The 25,409-nt window shown below is 39.3% G+C and overlaps 3 protein-coding genes across 3 annotated transcripts; all 3 read right to left on the bottom strand.

Moving 5' to 3' along the window:
• Positions 1–13,303: 13,303 nt before the first annotated feature.
• On the bottom strand, positions 13,304–14,585 carry LOC146487647 (uncharacterized). The gene has a single exon (XM_085128786.1). It carries the CDS (start codon positions 14,024–14,026, stop codon positions 13,304–13,306), a length of 723 nt encoding a protein of 240 aa, XP_084984912.1. The 5' UTR covers positions 14,027–14,585.
• On the bottom strand, positions 14,169–19,919 carry LOC146487648 (uncharacterized). The gene is made up of 5 exons (XM_085129004.1): positions 19,199–19,919; positions 18,718–18,948; positions 18,284–18,409; positions 17,962–18,160; positions 14,169–16,755 (listed from the first exon to the last, which is right to left on the bottom strand). Exons 1-5 carry the CDS (start codon positions 19,608–19,610, stop codon positions 14,169–14,171), a joined length of 3,555 nt encoding a protein of 1,184 aa, XP_084985130.1. The 5' UTR covers positions 19,611–19,919.
• Positions 19,920–20,988: 1,069 nt separating this feature from the next.
• On the bottom strand, positions 20,989–21,588 carry LOC146487649 (uncharacterized). Its single transcript, XM_085129013.1, has 2 exons — positions 21,496–21,588; positions 20,989–21,150 (listed from the first exon to the last, which is right to left on the bottom strand). The coding sequence occupies exons 1-2, from the start codon at positions 21,586–21,588 to the stop codon at positions 20,989–20,991; spliced, it is 255 nt and encodes an 84-aa protein (XP_084985139.1).
• Between the last annotated feature and the right edge of the window lie 3,821 nt (positions 21,589–25,409).

The following is a 25,409-nucleotide window of genomic DNA, read 5'->3' on the forward strand; positions in this document are numbered from 1 at the left end:
TGTTAATGATCCTTGAAGAATGGTCTTCCTGGCCTCTGTCCAGTTGAAAACCACAGCTCAACTGCCTGTGATGGGACAAACTCAGCGATGGGAGGACCCTCTGAAGATGTGCCAATGAGGTCTTCTGTGGTTTCTGTTTCCAGGCAGGAACGCTTTGCACTTTTGATGCGGTTTTGGGAAGAAAATGCCCTTTCACACTGTGCACTTGAGATTGGCAGCACAAGAAGAAGCTCTACCAGATGCAAAACGTTTTTATAGTCGGACTTATACGGTTCTTTTGTCAACATTGTTGACCACAACCTGCTGTAGGCCATATCTTGAAACTGTGTTTTAACCATCACCTTGAGTGATACCCATTCCTTAGGCACAGGTTCAACCCTACATCCCCCACTCTCTAGGACAGGCCTAAACCATGTGACTAAGCGTGCCACTTCATCTGACCCAAAGTCGACCAAGCTGTCAACATCATGGGGCCATGCATCTACTGTACATTGAAAATAAGCATATCACGAGGAATGGTGCCTGCTGTTGGGTTTCGCTGATGAGGCTTCAATCAAATTGCTGAATTGCTCCTGAAGTCCTTGTTTGCACAATTCCACTGCTCTTTCCATCTCAGACTGCAAATCACTGGACTGCTTGCCACGTTTTTGTGTACTAGATCTTGTGACAATGACTCCTTGAAAAAGAGCTTTGTCATCACTTGTTTCCACCACTTTGTCAAGTGACTCAAGCCAACCACCAGGAGCCGCGTTTAGGCAATACAGATACCTTAGCACATGTTTCCCTTAGAAGAGAAACTGCTGAAGGCAAAATGAGATCATTCTGTTGAAACTTTAAGCTAAACGTTTCCAATATGGAAAACAAATCCGCCAGGAAATGACAGAAGGCCAGAAAATGGACATCCTTAATGGCGGCTGCTACGTACTTGGTCCACCCTTTAATTTCAGCTTTTTGGGATGTGGATGCCAGGTGTTCCATGTGTTGAAGTACAGCAGCATACTGGCCAGGGTCATTGTCAGGATCTCCTTTTGGTGGTTTGATGAGGGACCTTAATGCACGGTTGACATGGGTCAACCATCTGGCCCCCTTAACTTGACCAGCCTTTAACACACCAATGCCCATAGCTTTCAGCTCTCTCGTACTCTTGGGGCTAAAGTGGCATGTTTTCCATATAAGGTGAAGGACTTCATATACCTTTTCGACGAAGGCACAGGATCTTTGAAGCTCAACCAAGGCCAGTTCCAAACGATGTGGTAGGCAGTGGATCTCAATCAGCCAGGGGGTGTCTTTTTTTAATCTTGCAGCCACACCAGCGTTCTTGCCTAAGTTTACGGCAGCTCCATCCGCACCAAGGCCAATTGACTTGGTTTTTCAATTTCTAATTTCTAGTGAATTAAAGTCATTGTGTGCTGTTGCAATAAAAAAAAAGAGAATTTAATGGTCTTGCAAAAGACAATTATTTTGATACACAAGATTGTTTGTTCTAACTTTACAGTCAAGTTATTCCAACTTTTGTTGACAATTGACACTGACCTCCAGCATGTGCATGCTCGACTACTTTGTGGCCCAGAAGACGATTCACTGGCTGACCATTCTCTACGAATCTACAATGGATTGTCTCATTTTTGACTCCTCCTGCATCCTCGCCACTGTCAATCATAATGGACATGTACCGATTTGAAGGCCATTCTTTCTTTGGAGATCTAGAAGTTTGGGGAACTTTGTAAAAGGAAGGTCTTCCTTTGCTATAAAATAGGTGGTATTCATTTTCATGGCAACATCTTTTCTTTGTTCCTCATCACACTTATTACTCATTTTAATGAAGCTCTTGAAAATGGGTCTGTCCTTCTCTGCCTTTTGTTTCGCCAAATAAGAATCACAAGCTCGCATGTGTGTGAAGCTTTCACTATGTTTTTTTAAAGTTTCCCATTTAAAAGTTTTGCAACCTTTCACAAACTCTGATTTTCCTGTTGCACAGATGATTACACCTTTCTCATCATCGTAGATAATCCAGGGAAAGTCATCTTTCCAGTGAGGAAGAAACTTTCGGCTCGTTTTCTTAGTTGAGGTTGCTGTTTCACTTTCATTCTTTCTTTTCAATCCTGAGCTGGTGGTTTTGTTGGCCAAGCTAGACGTGTCTTCATTGGCAGATTTAAAGAAAGATGAAATGTCCCTTTTGCCAGGATTTTTTTGTAGGGGGTTGGACGCTTTCTTCTTTCTTCTTTGCTGGCACATCTGCATCTGTTAAAATCACAACAGGTACAAAATGGTTCGGCTGGAACACGGTATTGTGGCGAGTGTCCAGGTTGCCATCTCTTGTCCACAATATCTGTATTTGGTCGAAGGTGGACTCTTCTGCCATTCATGGAAGGATTTTCCAGTGAAAAATTGGCCTTAACCCAGGGTTTGCTTCCGGATAGATAGAAAATATGGGACATCTTAAAACTGTGGCAAGGGCCAGCATCTGGATCATACCGTTCCAGTTAACTTCTATGCAGGTGTTGCGTGCTTCCACTCGAATAGCTTCCAGCCGATTTTTGGAGCTCGTCATTTCTTTTTCGCCCGCTTCTGTCAGGATTGTCGAGAATACAGTGGCCTCTGAAAAAGGTATGCTTTTTTCAACTTCCAGGAACCTGTCTTTTATGGTTTACACGTAGTAATCTGGGAAAAAGAACAGCTCTCCTGCAACAAGTAGTCATATGACATCACTCAGTGACTCATTTTCCTCCAACCATATCGATGCTACATTAAACATACAATTGCCATCCCCTGTTGTTTTTAACGCAACGAAATTCTGTCCTGAAAACGTGTCCCTTGGAATGAGAGCAGTTCCAATTTCATCCTGTTTCTTTCCAGACAAATGGTGATTTCTACCCCGGCCAAAACAAGAAGACAACTTGACCTCATATTCTGAAACAACCTCTTTGGCGACCACCATTGACGCAAAAAGAGAGAGGATTAGCTAAACTACGACTCACAGCAGGCGTTTGCTTATATTAAAAGAAGGTGGAGTTGACAGTTTCAACTCTGCCTTTTTATCGCTCTTATCACAATCACTTTTTCTTGATTTCTTCAGCTTGAAAGAAACGTTAAGATAAAAAAGTATACGTATAAAGAAAACCCTTAATGATGCATGCTTTGTTTCATTATTTTATTTTTGGTCAGTATCACTGACCAGCTATAAATTGCAGGAACTAAATGTTACAGTGCGCAAGTTTTCGTGTTCATTGACGTGTGGCGACTACACACCAGAATTTCATGTGTGTGTGTGTGTAAAGCTATCATTTCAGTTTTCATACGGTGGGAATTGGTAGAGTTCAAAGCGACATGCAAGCTTGTACTTAATCATTTTATCAAGCCTTGAGTCTCTTCAGTGGATTTTCTGTACAAACCCAACTTATCAAAACGTTATATTCGAACGTAAGTCAAAGGGAACAAAAGAAAAAACAATTTCAACGCTTAAATATGCCTTCCTTATTCAAATTGGTTTGATCATCGTTAAATGCTTCGATTTTTTTTTATCGTCTCAGAAGTTTCTTTTAAGAAGAAATGGTCTTTGAAGCAATTCAACACATCTTGAAGAGTCGCGCCGGCCTGAAAATTCCATAGCGTGTCGATGTGCTAAATACGGTAATTGAATACACCGACAATAGCAAGCGATGCGCAAATAAATACAAATGCTGAAAGTCAAAAGCAGGCTATTTTTGCTACATGTAAAACTTGAGATACATTGCACGAATGGAAGAAAAAGTTAAATGTACATCAAATGACTAAAATACTCACCGCTTTTGGAAAACTCAAAAATAGTTTAAGCGTGTTTTAGCGAGACAGAGAGAAATCCGATATCTGCAAAAAATGCTAATGCGTGTGTCTGAGGTTTGCGTTTTGGCGGGCTGTTTACGATCTACCATCAATGTATTTTACTTCTTTCACATGCTCTCCAGGAACTACAAAATATTGCCAATGAATAAAGCTATAAAACAAGGAAAGTTATTTTATTCACAAGACAGCATGCGACAAATAGAACATCGCTACATGCATCCAATGTCTGTTCGATAACATCAAATGCGAGCTTCCTTAAATTAAATATTTGAACTCCCTATTCTTTCCCTACAACATACTGCTACTAAATTGTAATGTGAAAACAAATGTTATTTCTCTTGAAACGAATAGACCATAGTTTACAAAATTGCAAAAGTCTCATTTTAGGAACAAATGTTACTTCCGGAATGCTTCTAACGAAAGATGTAGATAACTGATTTCACAACAGTAACTATAGTAAAGGCGGTTGAAACAGATTTGTACATGAAAGTGATAAGAAATTACATTGTCTGTGCATTCCTCGCAGTTTACAATTAACACTCATTTAATTCGTCATGGATCTCAGAAAATGAAAAAAATAATAACGTGAAAGTGCAGTGGCCAGACTGGCGACCAGACATGAAAAGTTAGTCGCCAGCTGATCAAATCCAGTCGCATTGGCGACCCCAAAGCCCTGCATTGAATTTGATTTCAAGGGCTCGTTGGAGATCCGCTTGCTGGGCTGTTCCCTGCCTGGCCAAAACTTCCGGAAGTGCTTCTTGCTGTGTGACAGCTTTAGAACTACCACTAGGGGTTAAATAATTGTGGCTCTTACTCTTCAAGTGCTTAGTAAGTGTTTTGCATTTAAAGTTGTCGCATCCCTTGACTAAGGATGAAGATGCATGCATCGGAAGGGCTTTACAGTAACTGCAGCACACCAGTTCTTTTTGTGAATCCCATTCTAACCAGTCGAATTCGTTCAACCAGGCTCCTTGAAACTGGTAAACTTTTCGTTTCTTACTCACCGGCTTGTCCTCCTTATCTTGGACAAAGGTCGCATCATTGGAGTTGGGGTTTGAGGAAACATTATTCACTGTGTTGGATGACGGCGGCCGGCTGTTTGAGAATTAATTTTCTTTATGTAAATTAGCGTTCTTTATGTTAATGTTGACGGCGCATTGATTTAACTGAGATAAAATTCATTGTTTTACAGGAAATACGTAACACTTGTTCTTACCTTGAAGAAAAAAAGTCTCAACCCCGATTGTTTAGACATTCTTGACACTTTGGCTTGACCTAAGGCTTGACCTTTGATATCAGAAAAACAAAAAATTGCACGAGAAGCACGTGTTACAGAAGGTTGCCTTCACTCGTACATGTCAGCGATGCGGTCACAAAACCGAGAAGAGTCTGGGGTGGGATGAAACACGGACAAGAAACGGACTTGGGGAAACAACAAATAAAACACACACTGATGCAAGAAAAATGGTGTAACTTTATTATGTGGAACCTAATTGCGTTACGGCCACATTTGAATTTATTATTTCAAGCTTCTGTTTCGTGTTTAATCAGGCAAAGTAAACAAGAATTGTCAGGTAACGAATTAAAGTGGCCCCAATTCAGGCGCACTGAACTTGGGTGTTTTAGGCTTGTGAGTGCGATCAAATATGATTTTTCAGGTGCAAAATAAAAAATCTAGTCGCATATGCGACCAGCTGGTTGCTAACTTTCATCCCTGCATTCATTATCACTTGTGGATTTAGCTGGTATTGTTCTTGTGAGGGAATAATATATGTATATATCTGCGATTCCTCCTCAAGAAATCTGACAGAGACACACTATTAAAGCTTGCAAAGGCAGGGTTGACTTCTTGCATCCTCATTGACAAAGAGGTGAATTTGTCATCTCTTGGTAACCTTTTACAGTCAGATATTCCTGTGATGGCAACCCTATGGGAAAAGATTGAGGTAGTTGACAATATTACTATAAGGGTCACAATTGGGAAAACCACATAAGAGCAACAATCACATGATAATAACTTTGATAAAAGAAGCAAAACTGAACCAATTCCCAAAATACTGACACTACTGTAAGAACACTGACAAGAAACTATCTCTAAGCTGAACGTATGCACTCACAATGAATTAGACTCTTCTCCCTATGGTGAAAGGCTAAGATCAAAGGGCACTCTGGTTTTCGCTGGAGTTGACTGGAAAAGCTCACATCTTCCTACAGAACCAAAAATATTATTTGGCAATTTTTACGCCACAAAACATTATTAAGAGCCGTTGTCAGTAACTTTCAAGAATCTGGCGACAGAAGCGACAATTCAAATTTCTTTTTATTTTCCCCAAGACCCTTTTAGTGAACTATTTTCAAAAATAATATTCAAAAGTTCCAGCGAATTTTTATTTTGGCTAAGATTGGGAAAGTTTGAAATCGACCTAAACGTGCCCGATGGCCCGATTGAAATTATGCAAATTGGTATATTTTCAAAACTCTCGTTCAAGACAAGGAAACGTTTTCTCGAGTTAATGTTTTCACCATCGTTTTTACATCCCTTGTGCTTGCTTCCAAACTATATTTTATCTCAAAATGAACATTCTTTCATTTGAAGTTGCCCACGAAAAGAATGCAATGTTTGCTATTCCTTAGATAAAGTGATTTTAGCCATATTTCAGATGACCACATCATCAGGGGTATACGAATATGCTGGCAATAAAAGAACTTTTTTGAACGGGCAATTTTCTTATTTATCATGTTGAAATATTTAGTTTGGCCTGGGAAAAGTGAGCGTGCTAGGTCGAGATGTGTGGAATGCACTTTGACACAATTCACCATTTCAGTACTTCATGTTCCTCCTGTTACTTTGCACGCATCAGATAGATGGTAGGTAGGTAGTATTAAAGCTTGATATATTAGTTGCAAGGTCGCCTGAGAGACAAGGTGCCTTATTCGTTTTATGGCCCCAATACCAGAGGCAACTTCCTTTGTTACTTTCTCGATATGGCCACTTCAATCAAGGCTGTCATCAATGGTCACTCCAAGTGATTTTGCAGTAATGACCTGGCTAACTTGAAAATCACTAATTGCAAATGTCGGGGACTCTGTGAGAGTACTTAGCCTCTGCCTAGATCCGATAAGCATAAACTCGGTTTTAGTCATATTTAGAGTAAGTTTATTTGCTCTCAGCCAATTGTGAACATTTTCTAAATCTTGATTTAGATGCAACTGAATATTGTCTGCATTATCACCTGCGTATGTAAGGTGGGTGTCATCAGCGTACATCTTCCTGGAAAAAGTTTATAATTTTTCTTTATGTTACCTGTTTCAAGCTTTACACAGATATTTTAATCGTTTATTAAATTCTCGATACCATCGATATTCGTGTAGAAATTAATTTTTGAACATTTTGTTTCGTAGCCGTGTTTTTTTCATTCGCACCTTACGGCATTTTTGATTGTAAACACACACAAGTTTTAAAGCTCTGAAATAATTCTACCAAACACAAGACTATTTTCCCGTATTTTCCATTTGTTATTGTTTATTTAGAGACTAGAATTATTACTATAGGACCAGAATTGACACAATTTTGGATTTCCAAACATTTTTCCCCGGGAGCTTACTTGCTCTCGCAGAAAATCTCACGTTTTCCGTGATTCCGACGGCCGTTTACAGATCATTTGTAAACAAAAATGCTTTCTTCCAGGCGACAATTGATGATTTCATTTATGTTACATGTTTAAAGCTTTACGCAGATGCTTTTATCGCTTATTAAATTCTTTATACCGATATTTGTTTAGAAATTAATTTTTGTACAATATTGTTTCGTGGCCGTGTTTTTTTCATTCGCACTACACAGCTCTCATGTTTTTGTAAACAGACAGAAGTTTAAAAGCTCTGAAATAATTCTACCATACACCAAAGACTATTTTCCCGTATTTTCCATTTGTTAACGAGACTAGAATTATTGCTATAGAAGCAGAATTGACATAGTTTTGAATTTCCAAACAATTTCCCCCGGGGACGGTAATTTGCTCTTACACACAAAAAACATATTACAGTAGAACCTCGATTTAACGAAGTCGCTGGGGACCGGCCAAATTTGTTCGTTAAATCGAAGGTTCGTTATATCGAAAACCTTGATATAACGAACTTGAGGGGAAACGACCAAAATGTTCGTTATATCGAGGTCATAGTTAATGATTGATTTTCAACACAGGTGACTTCTGTCACGCAATTCAATGCAATTTTCGTCACCCAGAAGTGCCACGTTTTGAGATGCAATTCATCAAAGGGGCAGTGTCACCTATTTGTAGCCGTTACTTTGAATGACAAAAAAATGTATTTGAATCAATGGAATTGTAAAATAATGGGTTACTTTTGTTAGTAATAACCTTACTAGTGCACAGAAACTAGTATTGATTATGTTTTGTTGTGGATGGCTAGGGCGGAAATGGATAACAACTTGAAAAAATTGGCCAGTTTTTTCAAGCTCTTCCTTTGTATTTCAGAGAAATCACTAAAAACTGATTACAGCTTGTTCTTCCTCGAACAAGGTTGCTCGCCGAGTAGTTTCGCCCATTCACATTTAGTGCGGAGTTGATAAATCCTCAAAAGTCGATCGACGATTTTCCGAAAATATACAACTTTTCTTTCTTCGGTACAATCGTAGCACAAATAAAGCAAAGATCAGTAGCCTCTACGACTTTCTTTAGAGTTTCCATTTGTAAAAACTACGAGAAAGTTTCTGTGATCGGAATATTCCAGATTTGATGTCAAGTCGCGGCTTTACTTTGCGGGAAAATGTTTAGCTGACTTTTGATTGGCTCGATTTAAGACAATGACTGTGATCTGATTGGCCAGTCGTCTGCTGAGACTAACAAAGGGAGAGGAATGCAGTTCAAAAGAAAGCAGCCATTTGTGGGGAGGAGCGTTGCATGATGAGCCTAAAAACGGCTGCGTAGGAGACTAATTTTGATAATATGTACAAGGAATGAAACAAAATTGAACACAATACGCTGTAATTGTATAACATCACATTGATCAATAATTAACCAATTATTTCTATCATGTGCTTTATTTTGCTGAAACTTCCTGCAATTGTAATGTAGTACATGGCCTGACAAAACACTGCCAGGATACATTTTAGATTTCAGAGAAGACAATTGACATGCGAAACCCCCTTGCAGGGGTTCACCCTTACACCTTCTTTTCCAATAAATTTTCATTGCAGTACATATCTAACTAAAAAAAATATTGTCAGGCAAATGTGACAACCTAACTTTTAAATAAGCAAGAAAAACAATGCTATCTTTTAGAACATTTTATTGACTTAAATTATAAAGAAAAAAGAGAACATAAATGTATAAAACTGCAGACTCCATAAAGATGATGATGATGATCTACAACCGGAAATAAAAATCTTGGCTGTTGCCAAAGGACGTCTGAACTGCAATAGCAATGGTGCAAGAGAGGTATAAAGTCATATGTAAAATATACGTGTAATATTTTATCTTATTTTATGATCTGGCCATGTCTCAGAATGATTGTGAGCTACTGTATTCCTTAATTTGAGTAACCATCCTCCTTCTCCTACAGGGCCTCATTAAAGTCAAGTTTTAACACTGCAAACGAAATAGTTTTTCTTTTCAAAAATAAAAAAGGAACGGAAATACTGAGTTAAGTAAACTACTTAAAATGATAGCAGCTAGCATTTGCAGCTGTAGGTTGTGCACCCGGTTTTCAGAAACAGGCGACTAACCCTGCAACACAGCTACAGCACTGCTGTACACCCCTAAGAAGACCTCATTAAAGTCACAGATTCAATTAACATAAATTATCTGTCAGGTCCCTCTTTTTATTCAAACATTAAAGTTTTAAAATATTACATGACAAGGCAGAGCTATGAGGTCTTCCTTTGAGTTTACTGTCTTCTTGAAATGGATATAGGTACTTCTGAAGTTCATACAGAGGAGACATACCCTCTTTCTTTTGTTCTTACCTCTAACTTCTCCATTTTCATTTTGTGATAGACAGTCACAGTTTCAAAGTACTAGAGCAAAAAAAAAATTGTTGTGGTCAAAAACAAGACAAACACTACCAAATTAATAGTGGCAATTTACCTGCTAGCAGGCCATGAGCTTATCAAAATCTACTGCCAAGTGTCACCCTTGAAAAATAAAGTTGATTCAGTGCTTTCAATAAGGTTACTTTCAAGTACTAAGGTAGTAATACAGATCTGTTATCAAATAGTATGAGGTTCTATCAACTTGAGAACTGCCGATTTCAAAATATTCAGTTGTCAATTGAATGCTTTTTAGACTGAGTAGGAAGATGAAATGCACTGACAATTACATTATTTTGTAAATGTTAAAGATTATCTTACTTCCAGCTGTGGTTGTGCCAGTGTTTTTGCTGGTCTTTTTCTTCCAGCACTGTTTGGATTCTACAGGTTACATTCTTGAAGTGTTAATTTTTGTCTTAAGAGACAGTCCGCGTTAGATTCGACCGCTCAATTTGGGCCAGTCGTTCGATTTCCTTCAAATTTTCAGTAGCAGACAAAGTTGATATAACATTAATGAAAACACATTTCTTTTGATTCTAAACTTAACAAGACCCGAAATTTTGAGGCGAATGTTCAACCCTCCCGAATCCCCGAAAATCGACCTTTCACCGAGTCGAAATTAACCCGTTTTCAGATGTTTGCCGCCGAAATAATATTTATCCGAAAAACTTTACATTTATACCACGAACACATACACTATACTTCTTTACAAATATGGTATATAGAACTCATATTATTGAGAACTTTTAAAAGGAGGGCATCTCAAACATACCAATTTTAACGATTCGTGCACGGAGCGTGTCAAGTGCTGCAACAAAAACCAACATTTCTCAAAATTCTGACTTACTCTGGAAGTCTCGTGTATTTTTTTAAAGAGTACTAGCAGGCCCGTAACCAGGATTTTATGTGGGGAGGTGCTAACGAGGCCAAAGTGGACCAAAATACCAAAATGTATTTTTTATTGTCTGATCCGTTTTTTTTAGGAAAGTAGCAATACATGAGAAATTGTAACGGTAAAGTACACGGTAGGAACTGAATATTACATTTACAAAATACTCTGGAACTAATCCCTCAGAATTGTCCCGAGCTCCAGCTTCCCGTGGGTGTTTGGTGGCAAACAGATTTAGACCTCATCAAAAACAATTTTAACTTGATAATGAATGTGCATTAGTGCGAGGGACGACAGCGTTTCCTGGCCCATGCATGCACTGTTATATGTATGCAGGCGCCTTAAACAACTCGCACTTCTTTCGCATTCACAGCTCGTTGCAGGCGCATATCTTTAGGAGCGCATATATATTTGGAAACATGATCTCCTAATGAGCTTTGGCTACTGTATTTGGCCTGTCTTCCTTCGATTTTGAGGAGTATCTGAAGGAAATAAGAAACAATATGTACTGTTATCTCTCACTTACCCATTTGTGTAATTTGTTGTTGTAAGCCTTGATTTTCGTCATCTATTCGGTTGTTCACGTTTTGCTCTGGGTTTTCAACCGAATTAAGGAAGGATCGGTAGCGATCATTGCGTCGTGATGGTACTTCATTTTCTCATGTCTTTTTGCCTTTTCTTGAATCTTATGCCAGTTTATGAAAGCGCCCTTGTCTTTCCTGCAATGCATAGGTGTCATCAAAGCACAGTGTTTACAGAATACTCCATCTACTGAAGGGCTGTAGACCATCCACGAGTACTCACTGTGGTATCGTGACTGAAACCCTCTTCGGCACTAATGAAGAAATCGCTTTGGAAACTTGTCGAGTTAATCGGTGGCACAAAATGACTTTTAATCAAGTGATACTTCTGACCAACTGCCAGCTTATTTGCGGAAGAACCAAATTTCTCAGAGGTCGTCGAAAACTTCCCGATGTCATTTATTTCTTGTTGCATTATTGGTTCTAATTGATGCCGCGTTAGATTGTCATCAGCATTTTCAGGTACTGGAGCTTGCAATGTCTCTACAATTTATACATAATTGCAGAATGGTTAAGAAAGTACACATCGGCTTTTCATAGAATATTGACATGCATCAGGAAATGACGATAAGAGACCAAGAGAAACATAAAATTTATTTTCCCTCTTTGTGTCTCGAAAACTTCTATTTTGATGGTTTGTGATGCCTGTGGATTTCCAGAGGGTGCTGCTTTGGATTAACCCTCCCCCAGTCCTTCTCCGAATTGTTACTCTGTGTTCCCTCACTGGCTTTTTATTAAGCGATGTAAGTTTGTTTCATATTGAGGAATAGCGACTAAATCTCAGAGCATAATAATGGGATCAAGAAAATAAGTGTGAGTTACCTTCTATATCTCTCTGTAAAACTGTAGTTATCTGAGATAGATGTGAAGTCGTGGTTTCAGCTGGCTGTCGTCGCAGACTACACTGTCATTGTCAGCGTCTGACCCATGTATCGAGAGACTGGCAAGATTTAGCTGCAGCCTTCCTCTTTCTATTTTCCTGTTCTCTCCTACCCATAACTTCATTATTCATTTAGATAAGCTCGGGCATCTGTGCGCTTATTGAAATGCTCTGATCTGAATGGCTCGGGCTACTAGAGTGCAGCTGGTTTTAGTTTACCAGTGAATACATTACTGCTTTTTCCACTCTTTGGCTGTGTTTAAATATCACTGTTAAGTTTTAAACTCCATTTTAACGGACTACACTCCTTAACTTGGATATTGAGTATCAAAGTGCGGACCTTTGGGGCCTCTGGGGGGGTGCGAACGCACCCCGTGCACTCCCCCTGGTTACGGGCCTGACTAGGATAGTGTCCTTAAACTACGGAATAATATTTAGTGGCTCTCTATACTGCGAAAAGATACGGCCGCAACAATTTTGGGCAAATCTCTCATTTTCCGACACGTGTTGTGTGACAGCGATGGCATCCCAAGGCAACAAATTTCGACTTTTTCTGTCTGGACCGCTACTTAAAGTAGACAAATGCGTTTTAAAAGGGTAAACAATTAAAAACGTACCTTAAAAGTTCCACTGTTTTGCTTCCAAGACTTCATGTTTCACCGATTAACTGTTAGCAAATTTGATGGCCGTGACACGGAATCCGTGTTCTTTATTTGTTGGCTTGCAGGCGACGATCATGCTAGCTAAAAACCTGAACATCTCTACAGAGTTCCGTGAAATTAGTTCTGTTATTCAACCGGGCACTCTGCCGACCAAACAGTCATAAGTTGCAGAATTTATATCGAGGAAAGACTTTTGAGGAGGGTCGTACAGGGGGGGGGAGGGGGGTCTCTCGCACGGTTCACGAACAGAAAAAATAGCAAATCACGGATCACAGATATGAAAATTTCATTTTCCCGAATCACGAAAATAAACAAGTCAGGTGCTTTTTTAACAACCTTTTCTTACGTCAGAAAGAGCGTTTGAAGGGAGAAAAATCGTGAAAGGCTAGGTAAAGGTTGCCTATCTGAAATCCCATACCTGAATCACTCTCGATGGACGACTCTGACCATTTGTCCACTTCGCGTTGTCACTGCCCGAAGAAATACCAAATCGTCTACAGAATCGTCCTCGTCGTTGTCCGCAATAGGACATTCACCGTCTGTGTCAGTGTCATACTCCTCCTTCTCCTCTTCTTCCTCGTCTTCCTCTACTACTTGCCCAGCTTCAATGGCCTCGTGCGATGTAGAAGGCGTACCAGAAGTAACAGCCTCCTCCTCGACAGTGCTAGGTCTGAACGAGACTTTGTCTTTTGGATAGTCTGAGGTTCTATACATGTTTAACGGCAACGTTCCGGCCTTGAACATGGTGGTCTCTTGCCTCACACTTCTCTGTCGTGCAGCCTTCCCATTATTTGCCGCCCACTCAATCATGAGGTCTTTTTCCTGCCTATTTAACTCCGTTCTTGCCTTGAGATGCTCCAGCTTTGGAATGGCATTTAGTGGAGTGCTCTGGCGCAACACGGGATAATATGATTTATCGTGCGTGAAGTAGTAGGCTCTCCAGGGTACTACACGTTTAATGCTTTCGTATACGGTATTTGCCAGATTCCGTGCGTACTGCAAAAGAGTAGGAAACTGGTCCTTGAAATGACCAACTGCGTGTAGGTTTTCAACCTGAACTGTTAGACAAGAGTACAGATCAATGGCGAAGTTTGGATTAAGTTCTTTAACTAACGCCTCCAGATCTTTCAGTCCATTTAAGATCATGTTGACCGAACGCTTTGTCTGATTGGAAATGGTTCCTTGAGAACCGCTTGGTTTACCTGTGCTGGCATCGTTGACATCGTTGCTATGTGACAACGCTTTTTCTGTTGTTGCTTCCAAGTAACTGTCAAGTTTTTCCAGAAGCTCAATTGCTTGTGGTAGGGAACGTTTTGGTAGTCTGATGTTTCATATGAACAGAAAAGGCTTTGAACAGGAGTCCAAGATGGCCTAGATACTTTACAATGCCTTTTATTGAAGTAATTAGCTTCACAGAGCCTGTCTGAGCATCGGTGATAAATATGTTCTTATCGTGCTCCACACATATGCCCATAGGCTGCGCAAATGTTGCTTGGTCTGCCTTTCCATTTGAATTACCTTCTCTTCCTGTGCCAGCAATGACTACGGCCTCCTCACCACGGATCTTCGTTTTTATTTGCAAGCTTCCAATGTCCACATAAACTATACCAGCGAGATACGAGGCCACGTGTGCGCTTTCACTGCATTCTACAGTTCCGTTTTGTAAGATCACGGTTTCCTCGAGTGTTGACATTGCAATAGATAAGATTCCGCCTGGGTTGCCCTCGTGAGACAGATAAAGGATGTTATTGTTAAGGCACATAGACACTGCTTCTGTGCAAGAGGCGGAGTATTTTGTCAAAACTGTAACATTGCCTTTAACCGCCACTCCATCCATCTCTAATGCAATGGAATAAGTAACCTTGTCCACATCGCTGGCACAAAGGATGATGTTATCGCTTGCCTTAGCAATTCTGGATGATTCGATCTTTCGAGAAAGTCGAACTTTAGTCAAGTCACTTTTGGTTTCTGCGTTTGTTCTTTCTACATTCTTTAGATGCATAGAAAGTCGTTCTCGAAGCACCGGAACTGTTCCGAGCGTGTCAAGTTCTCTCTTCTGCAACTCAGAAGTGAGCTCTACTTTTTTGAGATTCTTCAACTGTAGCGTTGGCTTCTTTGTAATGGGTAAGAGTTGTATTCCTGTGGGACAGCTTACATACGCTATTCCATCGCAGTAAGCGAGCGATTTAGCTGCACCATGGCATTCTCCAACAACCTTGACATCTGCGGGTACATGAAGCCTAACTTCTAGAAGCCTAGTGAGGTTCTTCAATGGAGCATAGTCCAGAACAAGAGGTTTTCCATGCTCGCCGGGGCAAATTGCTACGGGATGCGGATAGAGCCCAACTTTGTTGGTCTCACTGATTTTATAGCTGTCCGGGAGAACTGAATGCACCACACGATCGACGTTGGGGAGACGAGCTAACACAGACTCTTTACTCAAATGTAATATGCAGTTTATGTCCATCCGATCTTTATTTAAGACACTGTCTCTTGGCAGCAACTTCTTCAATTCCGGGTCAGAATCTCGGATTGTGTGCAACATTGACAAACATGCTCTCTCCTCATCCAACAGCAACATCCAGTTGGCGAAGCTACACTTTAAACTTTTGCCTACATGGACGGCATCAGGAAGACAAACGAATATAAAGTGAGGGGGCAACGTTTCATCAGCTTTGCTCTGAGAAATCAATTCAAATGCTCTTTTGTTCCCAGATTCACAGTCCGATGCCAAAGCAAGAACTACCGCTCGAGAACACTGAACATTGGCTTGAAGGCACCGTTGGCAAGCACGAAGAGATGGTACGTGGCTAAGCTGCCCTTGAGCACGACAGGTATTACAGACAGAAGCAGACTCTATGCAAGCCTGGCATGCACTTTTGCAAATCGCTGTAGCAGGTTTATCAAGAATATGCCGTGATGAAGCCACTGCCTTTATACAACAATGACAGGTTTGCAACAGCTCAACCTCATTGAGAAACTGTTCTTTCATCTCTTCTCCTGTTTTGCCTGCCTTGGGTTTGTAGGTGACACTGACTGGCATGGCAACCCCGTTGTCCGTCGTTGACAAATAAGTTACATTTGCCTCTGTCACCACATTCTCTTTTAGAAATTCAGATTTTGGTACTGGATTAGCCTTAACAAATTCTATATCGGCGGTCATCCTCAAACCAACGTTTATTTGCTGTTTCTCGTCGTATTGTATTGCAGGCTTTAAGGCTGTCCCATCGTTCTCCATTGCTGCACCAATTACTTTAACAATTAGTAAATCAACAAGTGGTTTCACGTCAACTGATGGATCCAAGGCAAGTGTTAAAAACGAATCAAGCCAAGGCTTGATTACCCCACTTGAAGTAGTATATCCTGATGAATGCTTTAATCTTGTCGTTCGTCCGGGTCCTCCAAGGTTTAGTTTAGCGCTCTCTGGATTGAATACTCCACCACTGCCACAACCATGCCACATGGGACCCCGAATAAAGTTAACAGTCCTCTCACCACCAAGAAATTTAACAGAGTTGAAAAATTCGACGACTTGTTTATCATATTTGTGGTTTGGGTCAATCATAGCACACGAAACAGAATCGAGATACCTGTAACATATTTTGTCCTTTGGAATTTGGCCAGTTTTAATTAAGCTATTTAATCTGATGCAAACATCGTCTGCTTTCTCTAGCGATAAGGGAAATATGAAATATTCCTTGTCTATGTCACTATCTGTCTCTTCACCATTTGAGTTGTCAGGCTCGAGGTCCAAATTGAATTTGGAGTCCTCGGAATCTGAAGCTGTCAAGAGGTCGGTTTCTGTGTCAGTAACATAGCTCTCGTTGTTTAACTCGTTATCTTGGTCACTTTCACCAATATCATGATCGGAAAACCTGTATAGTGGAAGCACATTCGCACTATTACACGTAAGGTCACTTAAGACACTTAAGGGGGGACTTAACCTAAATTCGAATGAAATTTGAAGAGGTTTTAAGAAGGGATAGAAGAAAGGAAATGATTTTTGGAACACTAACAGACAGTTGATACCCAGGCAAGAGCACCCAGGTTGCTAGTGGACTAACTTGGTGTCCGTCTATTAACTACAAATTCTTTTATATATGTTTTCAGTATCATCAAGTTTTTAAGAGCCCCCTCGTGCGGGTGGGCCGGTGAGGGTGGGACTCTGGCACTCTGCAGAGACTCTGCGCCCAGTAACTCTACCCCAGTGAGGAGGGGTGGAGGGAGCAGAGACGGGGGAGCATTTTTCTAAAATTATTTTTCATTTTGTTGTTGTTGTTATATTAACATGTTAAAAGGCGCGTTTTAACTTGTATCTACTTCAAATGGAAGTATCTGGCATTATAAATTCGATGTAAATGTTAAGAAAGCTATGTTCTTGTCCCCCTTTAAGGCGGGACTTAACCTATATTTGAATGAAATTTGAAGAGGTTCTAAGAAGAGATAGAAGAAAGAAAATGATTCTTGGAACACTAAGAGACAGTTGATACCCACGCAAGAGCACCCCAGGTTGCTAATGGACTAATTTGGTGTCCGTCTATTATTCATTAACTACAAATTCTAATTTTAAAACTTCACTTAATCTTCAATATTTCTTATTTCTCTTAATTTTACCAATCCTTCTAGAAAAACTATCTCCTCCCAAATAAACCCAAAAATCACTCAAAAATTCACAAAACACCCCAGAACAAAGATCAACGTTATGAGCGTAGAGATTTGGGATTGCTTGAAACTTGAACGAGATATTTCCGTTTAAGCCATGTCAAGTGGCGGAAAAAATGGCAATTAGGTTAAGTCCTCCCTTAACCAGCTCTGCCAAGATGTTCTTTCTTCTTTATTATCTTTTACTTCGTCATATGCGCCATATTTAAGGACAAAAAAGATATTACAACAATGACATTTGAAGAAAGCTAATATTACGACAGGGTTAGACACAAGCCGGATTCAATTAAACCATTTCTTCATGTGGTTTTCGATAAAGACAACAGCTTTCAGTACATTACAGAAATCTGATTCGCTTTAAAGTGATATTTTTTAAAATATAGATTAACATTAACAATTAAGACAATTTCATTTCTTACATAGCGGTATTGTGACAACAGTCTATTTCTTCATCACGGTCGCAGTCGTAATCAACATTGTTAGGGCCGGACTGAGAGGCGTTAGTGGCTGGATCGGCTTGAGAAAGAAGTTGTTCCATTGTACTTCTCATCTTTGTGACCTCAACAGTGGACTTCTGTTCTGAGAATGTTTGCTTTACACAAGCTGTATCAAAGTGCTCTAAAATATAAAATAAAAGACAAGAAAAATGCACATTAATGTCATTCCACTGAATTAAACTACTGCAAAGCGGTCCAGGGAAGTCTAGAAGTTTATCGCAAGTATTGCCAAGGAGCCACATACTTTTCTTGAAGTATTCCCTCCTTGCTTTGAGGGTTCGATCTAGTGGCACCAGCTTTTGCTTCTTACAACGCCCACACAGAATAGTATACTCATTCACCGCCTTGCTGCCATTAAGTTCCTCTAGTGCTGAAATAGAAGAGTCAAAAAAATATTTGGTATTCAGCTTCCAGACATTAACATGAGATATCGCTGTGTAGAATATAATTCCTTTTGCTAGAAAATTATTTATTTGTGTCTGTAATGACTGTAATGGCTATAGATTACATTTGTAAGCGTTAACGTGCTAATACGGACCGGCCAGATTTTCCCCATTCCCACCCCCCCCCCCCTCCCCCTCACAACCCACGCGATTAAAATGATCAACAATAGAAAAACTAACTTCAAACGTATTTATCGCCCCTTCCCCTCCAAGCGACGGAAACATTTACCCGCACCTTTGTTCATCTCCTCGAGTTCTTTTCTTTGTCTTTCATTTCGCTCAAAATCTTGTCCTCTCTTGATTTTTTTAACAAGTTCTTCGTCCTCCAGTTTTGCTGCTGATCTCTTCCTTCCAGTTCTGTTGGGTTTGCTTATGGGTGTGCTAGTATCTGTTTTGTTGGTGGCGAGGCAGACCTTGATAACAGGGGATGCTTTTTCAAAGGTGATTTCTTTTCTTAAAACGTTTACTAGAAAGTGTTAAGAAAAAAATATTTTCTAAGGTTATATGCCACACATTAAGAGGTCATAAAAATGTCTGTTTCACTTTCAATCCTTCTCGCGTGCTTTAAGGTCTTTAAGGTCTTTAAGTGATAAATAGTCCCTTTTTCTTTTGTTCTTCTTATTAACCTTGATCACTTATTAACTTAGAGAAAAGTCGGCCCGTATCTTTCAGAACGGTTCTTGTAGTCGTTGAATAAGAAGTAAATAAATTCCTACCTTGTAATGAAGATGTATTTCCCGATAGTAGTGGCCTCTCCTCGTCCCATTGCTCTTGTGTATTTATCGCAAAGGCTTTACTGCCATCTTTTCCCTTTTCAAGGCGACAAAATTTAAGTTCAACACAGGAGCCGAGGCCACGTTTCTCGGCCTTTGCCTTTATTCCGGCAAATTCCGCGAACTTCTTAGTAAACACTGCCAAAGATAAATGTCCATCTGTAATCGGAAAGCGAACTCGTTCCTTTCCAAGAAAATTAAACGAGCCCACAGACTTTGGGTCCACGTAAAATATGATACACTCGATCCTCATCGTACTAGCTGTACTCGTCGAAGCCATGTCTAGAATGTGTCGAATAACTGTCCTTTGACCTCCCGTGACATAGGAGACTATAGGTGTAGACATCTGATCCATGACAGGTATGCAAAGCACGTGAATTTGCACAATGAATTACTTTACGACATTAACGAAGATTAAGCGAAATCTGTTACTTGTCACATTTGATGTTTTCAGTCTTAATAAATCTTCCGGAGCACTCGCATCTCAAAATCGCGCAGAATAGAGTGGTACAATCACGAATATCGGTGAATAATTCAAGCTCTTCACGGGTCACGCAAAACCTTCAGGTCACGGATTACGAAGAATAATTTATTACATTCACGTTTCACGGGAAATAAAATCAGCTAATCACGCATCACGAAAATACCCCTGTACGACCCTCTTTGAAAGTTGTCGTCCATCTTTGTTTTGAAATAACAACCGCTGACAGTAACAACACTTCCGGTCTGATCGAGCCGGAAACAGAACATCGTCTACAGTAAGAAGTCGTTCACTAAGTTCAATTTCTACTGTTAATTACTTGATTATTTCTAGCTTATTTCCTACTTCAAATGCATACATGTTTATGCAGGGCAACTCATTATTTAACCCTGTTACGTTATCTATGATGTATTTTACTAAAATAATAACAAAAACTGTAAAAAAAATACCGAAAAACTGCGAAATATATAGAAATGAGACTTCAGAAAGGTCTCAACAGCAACTGCAAATTTACGAAACTTGCAATAAATGAGACGTCAGAATGGTCTCATTAAGAACTGCGAATTCTAATGTAAAAAGAAGAAAATGCAGGAAACTGCGAAAATTTGCAATTTTCAGTTGAAAATCGTAAACTTTGTAGCGACAATTTCGTCCTTGACCGGCATACCGCTACAATAAAAGAGGCTAAGGCTAGCAGAGTTTTTCTTTATCTTGTTTGTTTTCCGGGGGTTTTATTTAGGCTAGACTTTTCAGCGGCTCTCCTGTTTGCTATCTCCGAGAGCGACAGGTAGCTGCATGGAAGGCAATCATTAAAAACTGAGTGTACCTAAATATTATTCTGTCTCTTAGCTAAATAATTTTACAGAAAACACGAACATTTTTCAACAAAGATAGCCAAGTGCTGAACCAAATCCTTCTTTCTGTCTTTTGCTGTAAATGGGACTTCATAGTTCTTTGGAATGTTCTTAAGCATTGAAACATTAAACTGTGAAAGTTTGTTGGTTTTCTGGTACTGGCAAAGGTCATAGACGTCGTAGTAAATGGGATGTAGAAGGCCGATCTCGTCAACAATGCTGTTCACCACTTCTCCAAATACAATTAATATTTGCTTAAAAGACGCATCATATACTCCCTTAAATACAAGTTTAAATAGAAGCTTCCATTCTCCTTTAAACTTCGATGTCCACACCCTTGCAACACAGTGCCCTTTCTCAAAGAAAATGCATATTTCCTGGTCTTACAACAAATTTTATTAAAGTAGATTAACACACCAATATTCCTCACGTAAAGAGTCCATTGAATCTTGCCCCCCAAGTATTCCAGTGAATGACTGGGGCCCAAGTAGCACTGCAATTTCCTTCTCGAGACTATTTAAGCCACTGGTGCATGGCTGAGAAAGATCAGCTGCATCACCCTTTAGAAGAAATTTCAATCTATTTTAAATATTTAAATTAAAAAGCTTTATCTCTTTTTTATAAGCAATTATTAATTCGTGGTAGCGGAGCATACTTAACAAGATATATGAATTTCTTATATTCATTTCATATGTTCTCCATCCACGGGTATAGTACGAATTCACAAGTGACCAGCTCCCAGTTGGCTTGATAGCTCAGTTGGTTAGAGCGCTGCACCGGCATCGCAGAGGTCATGGGTTCCACTCCCGTTCAGGCCTGAATTTTTTTCTGGCCTTATTTTCTCAACTGCTTAAGTTGAGTACATTACTGCGATGATCATCCATTTGCTTAAGAACTTACAGTACCTGGTCTTCTAAATGGCCAGTTCCAGTAACTTTTAATCTCTTTAACTCTTTGTTTCTGGTTTTTCGTTCTTTCTTCTTTACAATCCCAGCCATGTCCTCCCATCTCTTTTTGACCTTAATTATTACAAAAGGTGTACTAGGTAATTTCAAATTTGCAGGAAAAAAATTTGAAAGAACTTTTAGTGAAAATGAAACTGAAATTAACACCAATAATTGGGCACATGTTTTTTATTATTTAATTAATTATTTCGTATTTACTGTACTTATTTACTAATTTATGTATTTATTTATTTATTTATTTATTTATTTGTATTTACAAATTTGTCCTGAGGAAGGTGAGTATACAATAGAAAATGCAGCTCCCTACTAGTTACTCACTCTTAACTAGTGGGTCAGTAGAGGGTACCTAGTGGGTCCCCTGGTCCCACTTTAGAGTTGAGTTATGATGAAAGTAGTTAGATATATGAGGGTATCAACCCACGTTTCAAAAAATGATAAAAAATCCCATACAAATCCTTATAAATCCAATATTTTACCCAACCCCATACAAATCCTTATAAATCCAATTCTTGCATAAATTAACTAACACAGCCTTTGAATTTAACCCTAAACTCAAAAACCTAAAAACCTAAATCCTCGGTTTTCAAAAACCTAAACTCAAAAACCTAAAAACCTAAAAACGTAAATCCTCGGTTTTTCAAAACTCCTGCAACGGAGACGCTAAATTTTTATCCTCGGTTTCTCAAAAACCTAAACTCAAAAACCTAAAAACCTAAATCCTCGGTTTTTCAAAAAACTAAATTTTTATCCTCGGTTTCTCAAAAACCTAAAAACGTAAAAACCTAAATTTAGCTTTTGACCTAAAACCTAAAAACCTAAATTTTCACTTTCATAAATGACACCAAATTCACAAACAATAATCGATTAAATCCAACCAACTCATCAATCGCTGATTTGAATGATGAATACAATATTTTTGAACACCAATTTGGATAAAAAAATAATCATTATGGTTGTTGTGTGACTGGATGCCGTTACTGTCACGCGTGACGTTGTGTGACTTGTCACGAAAATGGACAAAACCCTGAACGTGGGGTGCTCGGTTGGCTGTTTACTTGCCTGGCCCCAGCCAGGTCTTTTTCCCGCCGCTGACAAGGCGGCTGTCCCTTTCCCAGTTTACCTCTGGGACAGAGGTTGAGTTCGGGAAAGAACTCTGAGCACCCCGCTGTAAACTAGTAGGGCCTGAGCGGGCTCACCCTGGAGGTACCGTCTACTGGAAGACATCCCACACTACTCAGTAATTCACCATCTGCACAAGCCGTTAAACAGGTTTCAGTCAGGGGCCAGCTGACACCACCCTAAAGCTTCACCAGAGTTTGTGAACTAATATAATAATGACCCGATTACCTATATATTACACTCAGTTCTGAAATTTTTACACTTGTGGTGCTATTTTTCTGTATATTGCGTAATATTGCTTGATTTGGATTAACACGCATGCGCTTTCATGCACACAACCCAAAGCGGACTGGACACTAGTTTGTTTAACACACGTGTCGGCCATTTTGTTGCCATTTTGCGAAGAGGTTGTATTTTAATGTTTATGGCTCCTGTTTTGGGATTTTTGAACATTTATTTCTCCACTTTCATTGTTCTGATGTTTGTAGACGCTTTTTGAGGTAAGGAATATCATTTATTTTGCATCCAACAATAGATTTATCGCTATCGAATATTCGTGAGGCCGTGACTGCTGTAATGATAAAATGACCTTACACCGTATTTATTTTTGCACATCAACTAAATCCTTGATTGGAATCCAAGAATTGAATTCATCACTGTATCCTTTCCACTTTACCAAAGCTTGTTTCTTCTTGTAATCTCTCCTAATAACTTTATCGATTCTGAATAACTCCTGTTCAGCTTTCAATAATTCCGGTTCATAAAAGCTACCTTTTATCTGTTCGTTGTTAAGATCTTTCAGTTTGTATGTGATTGGATTAGTGTATTGTATTTTATCGATAAAGAAAACCTCTTCTGTGAAATTGGGTGTATAACCCCGATCGAACACTTTTCTTTTGTACTTTGATATTCGAACCTTGTCACCAATTCGGAATTTTGGCTTGTTTGATACTGGTTTCAAATTGCCAAATAGATTGAAGTAAACAGTTCCTACATTCTTTTTCTTAGATGCTTCTGTCGGTGTCATTTTTATTGAACTGTGTTTAGTGTTATTATACTGCTTCAATATTTTAGGCAAAATATCCAGATACATTGTATTGCCTTGAGCAGTGAATCGCTTCCACATTTTATTTTTAATCGTTCGGTTCCATCGCTCAACAACTGATGACTTCTCTTCATTTTCAGTCGAATATAGTGTAATGTTATGTTTATTGAGCAAGTCTTTGAAATGTTTGTTGTAGAACTCTGAGCCTTTATCAGTCCACAGATACTTTGGTTTTCGACCCTCTTTGAATATGCTTTGAAATGCTTTCGTTATGGTCTCACCTTTTTTATCTTTTAATGGAACAATCCATCCGTATTTACTGAAAACATCTATAGTCATGAGAAGATACCTATTACCTTTATTCCATTTACTGAATTGTTGCATTTCAACAAGATCAGCAGCCCATATTTCATCAATATTATTTACAATAACACGCCGCCGAGTAAAGTTACGCCGTATGGGTTTATGCAGCTCATTAGCTAATTCTTCTTGCCAGTTTTCCTCTTTACCCGACGGCTTTTGACGTTTTTTGGAACCCCAAGTCCCAATTTTGATTTTGTATTTATTGCATTTCTTGCCAACCAATGTCCCCATTGTCGTTCGGAATATGGAACAGCATCCAATGACTTTACCATCTTTTTGTCAGCTTTCAATTTACATTTTTTGTCATCTTTGCAGACTGAATAATCAACATCATGTTGCATGGCTATTGCATCTGTTTTGCCTGTTGGTTTATCGTATATTTCCAATATTTGCCCTGTTTTGGGGTTATATTTGACTTGATTTTCCAAATCATTGTATGGGCCAGTGTATTTATGACCAGGTAATACCCATCCAGATTTTGGACGCGGTAATTTACCTATCATTTTGTGTATATCAATTGATCCACCACTTTTGGGACGACCCTTCATGCCTCTTTCATATTCATCCCAATTTGGTGGGTGCCAACCAATTGCATCATAACTTGAGCATTTCGGTGTGTTGTGAAATTTGCTCCCAATTTTTACCATGCTTTCACATGGATAATTTTTGTATTTTTCTAATGTATTTTTTCCAGCCTTGCCAGACCAAAATTGACTCGACAATATACCAGTATCTGTGCTAAATGCACTTTTGGCAATGTCACCGGATTTGTATCTATCAAAGACTTCCTTTGTTGATGGAATTAATGTTCCAACAACATCCATCGACTTCGATGCAACCTTACCTGGTGTGCCAAATTGTTCTAAAATTGTATCTAAATTACCACCATCAAGTTCTTTTCGGTCAGTTTTGTACCTTTTTTTTGGCCTTACTTTGGTTGATAATTTATCAAACATCTCTGATCCAGTCTTTTGAACAAAAGGAGTTGCTTTAGAGATAGCATAATCAATAGCTTTTTTTTGCAATTTAGGGTTTCTAAGTGCTTCAGACCCATAATATCGACCCATTTCAACTGCTTTCTTTCCCATCCATGGTAATGCATGTTGAATTAACATATCAGCACCAGTTGATGCTAAAGTATCCATTATGCCCCCCCCTTCAGAGGGGCTATTTAGTTTCCCTGTTTTTTAACAAATTTGGTTTTAGTTATCCCACATTCAGCACATGTACAGAAGAACATGAGCCGACCATTTTTGGCTTCCTTGTAACCTGCAGGCTCAATACATTCAGTTTCTTTCTTTTGTTTAACACAATATGATTTGACCAT

This window comes from Pavona decussata, unplaced genomic scaffold (assembly GCF_977016875.1).
Source record: "Pavona decussata unplaced genomic scaffold, jaPavDecu1.1 SCAFFOLD_14, whole genome shotgun sequence".
NCBI classification, from domain to species: Eukaryota; Metazoa; Cnidaria; class Anthozoa; order Scleractinia; family Agariciidae; genus Pavona; species Pavona decussata.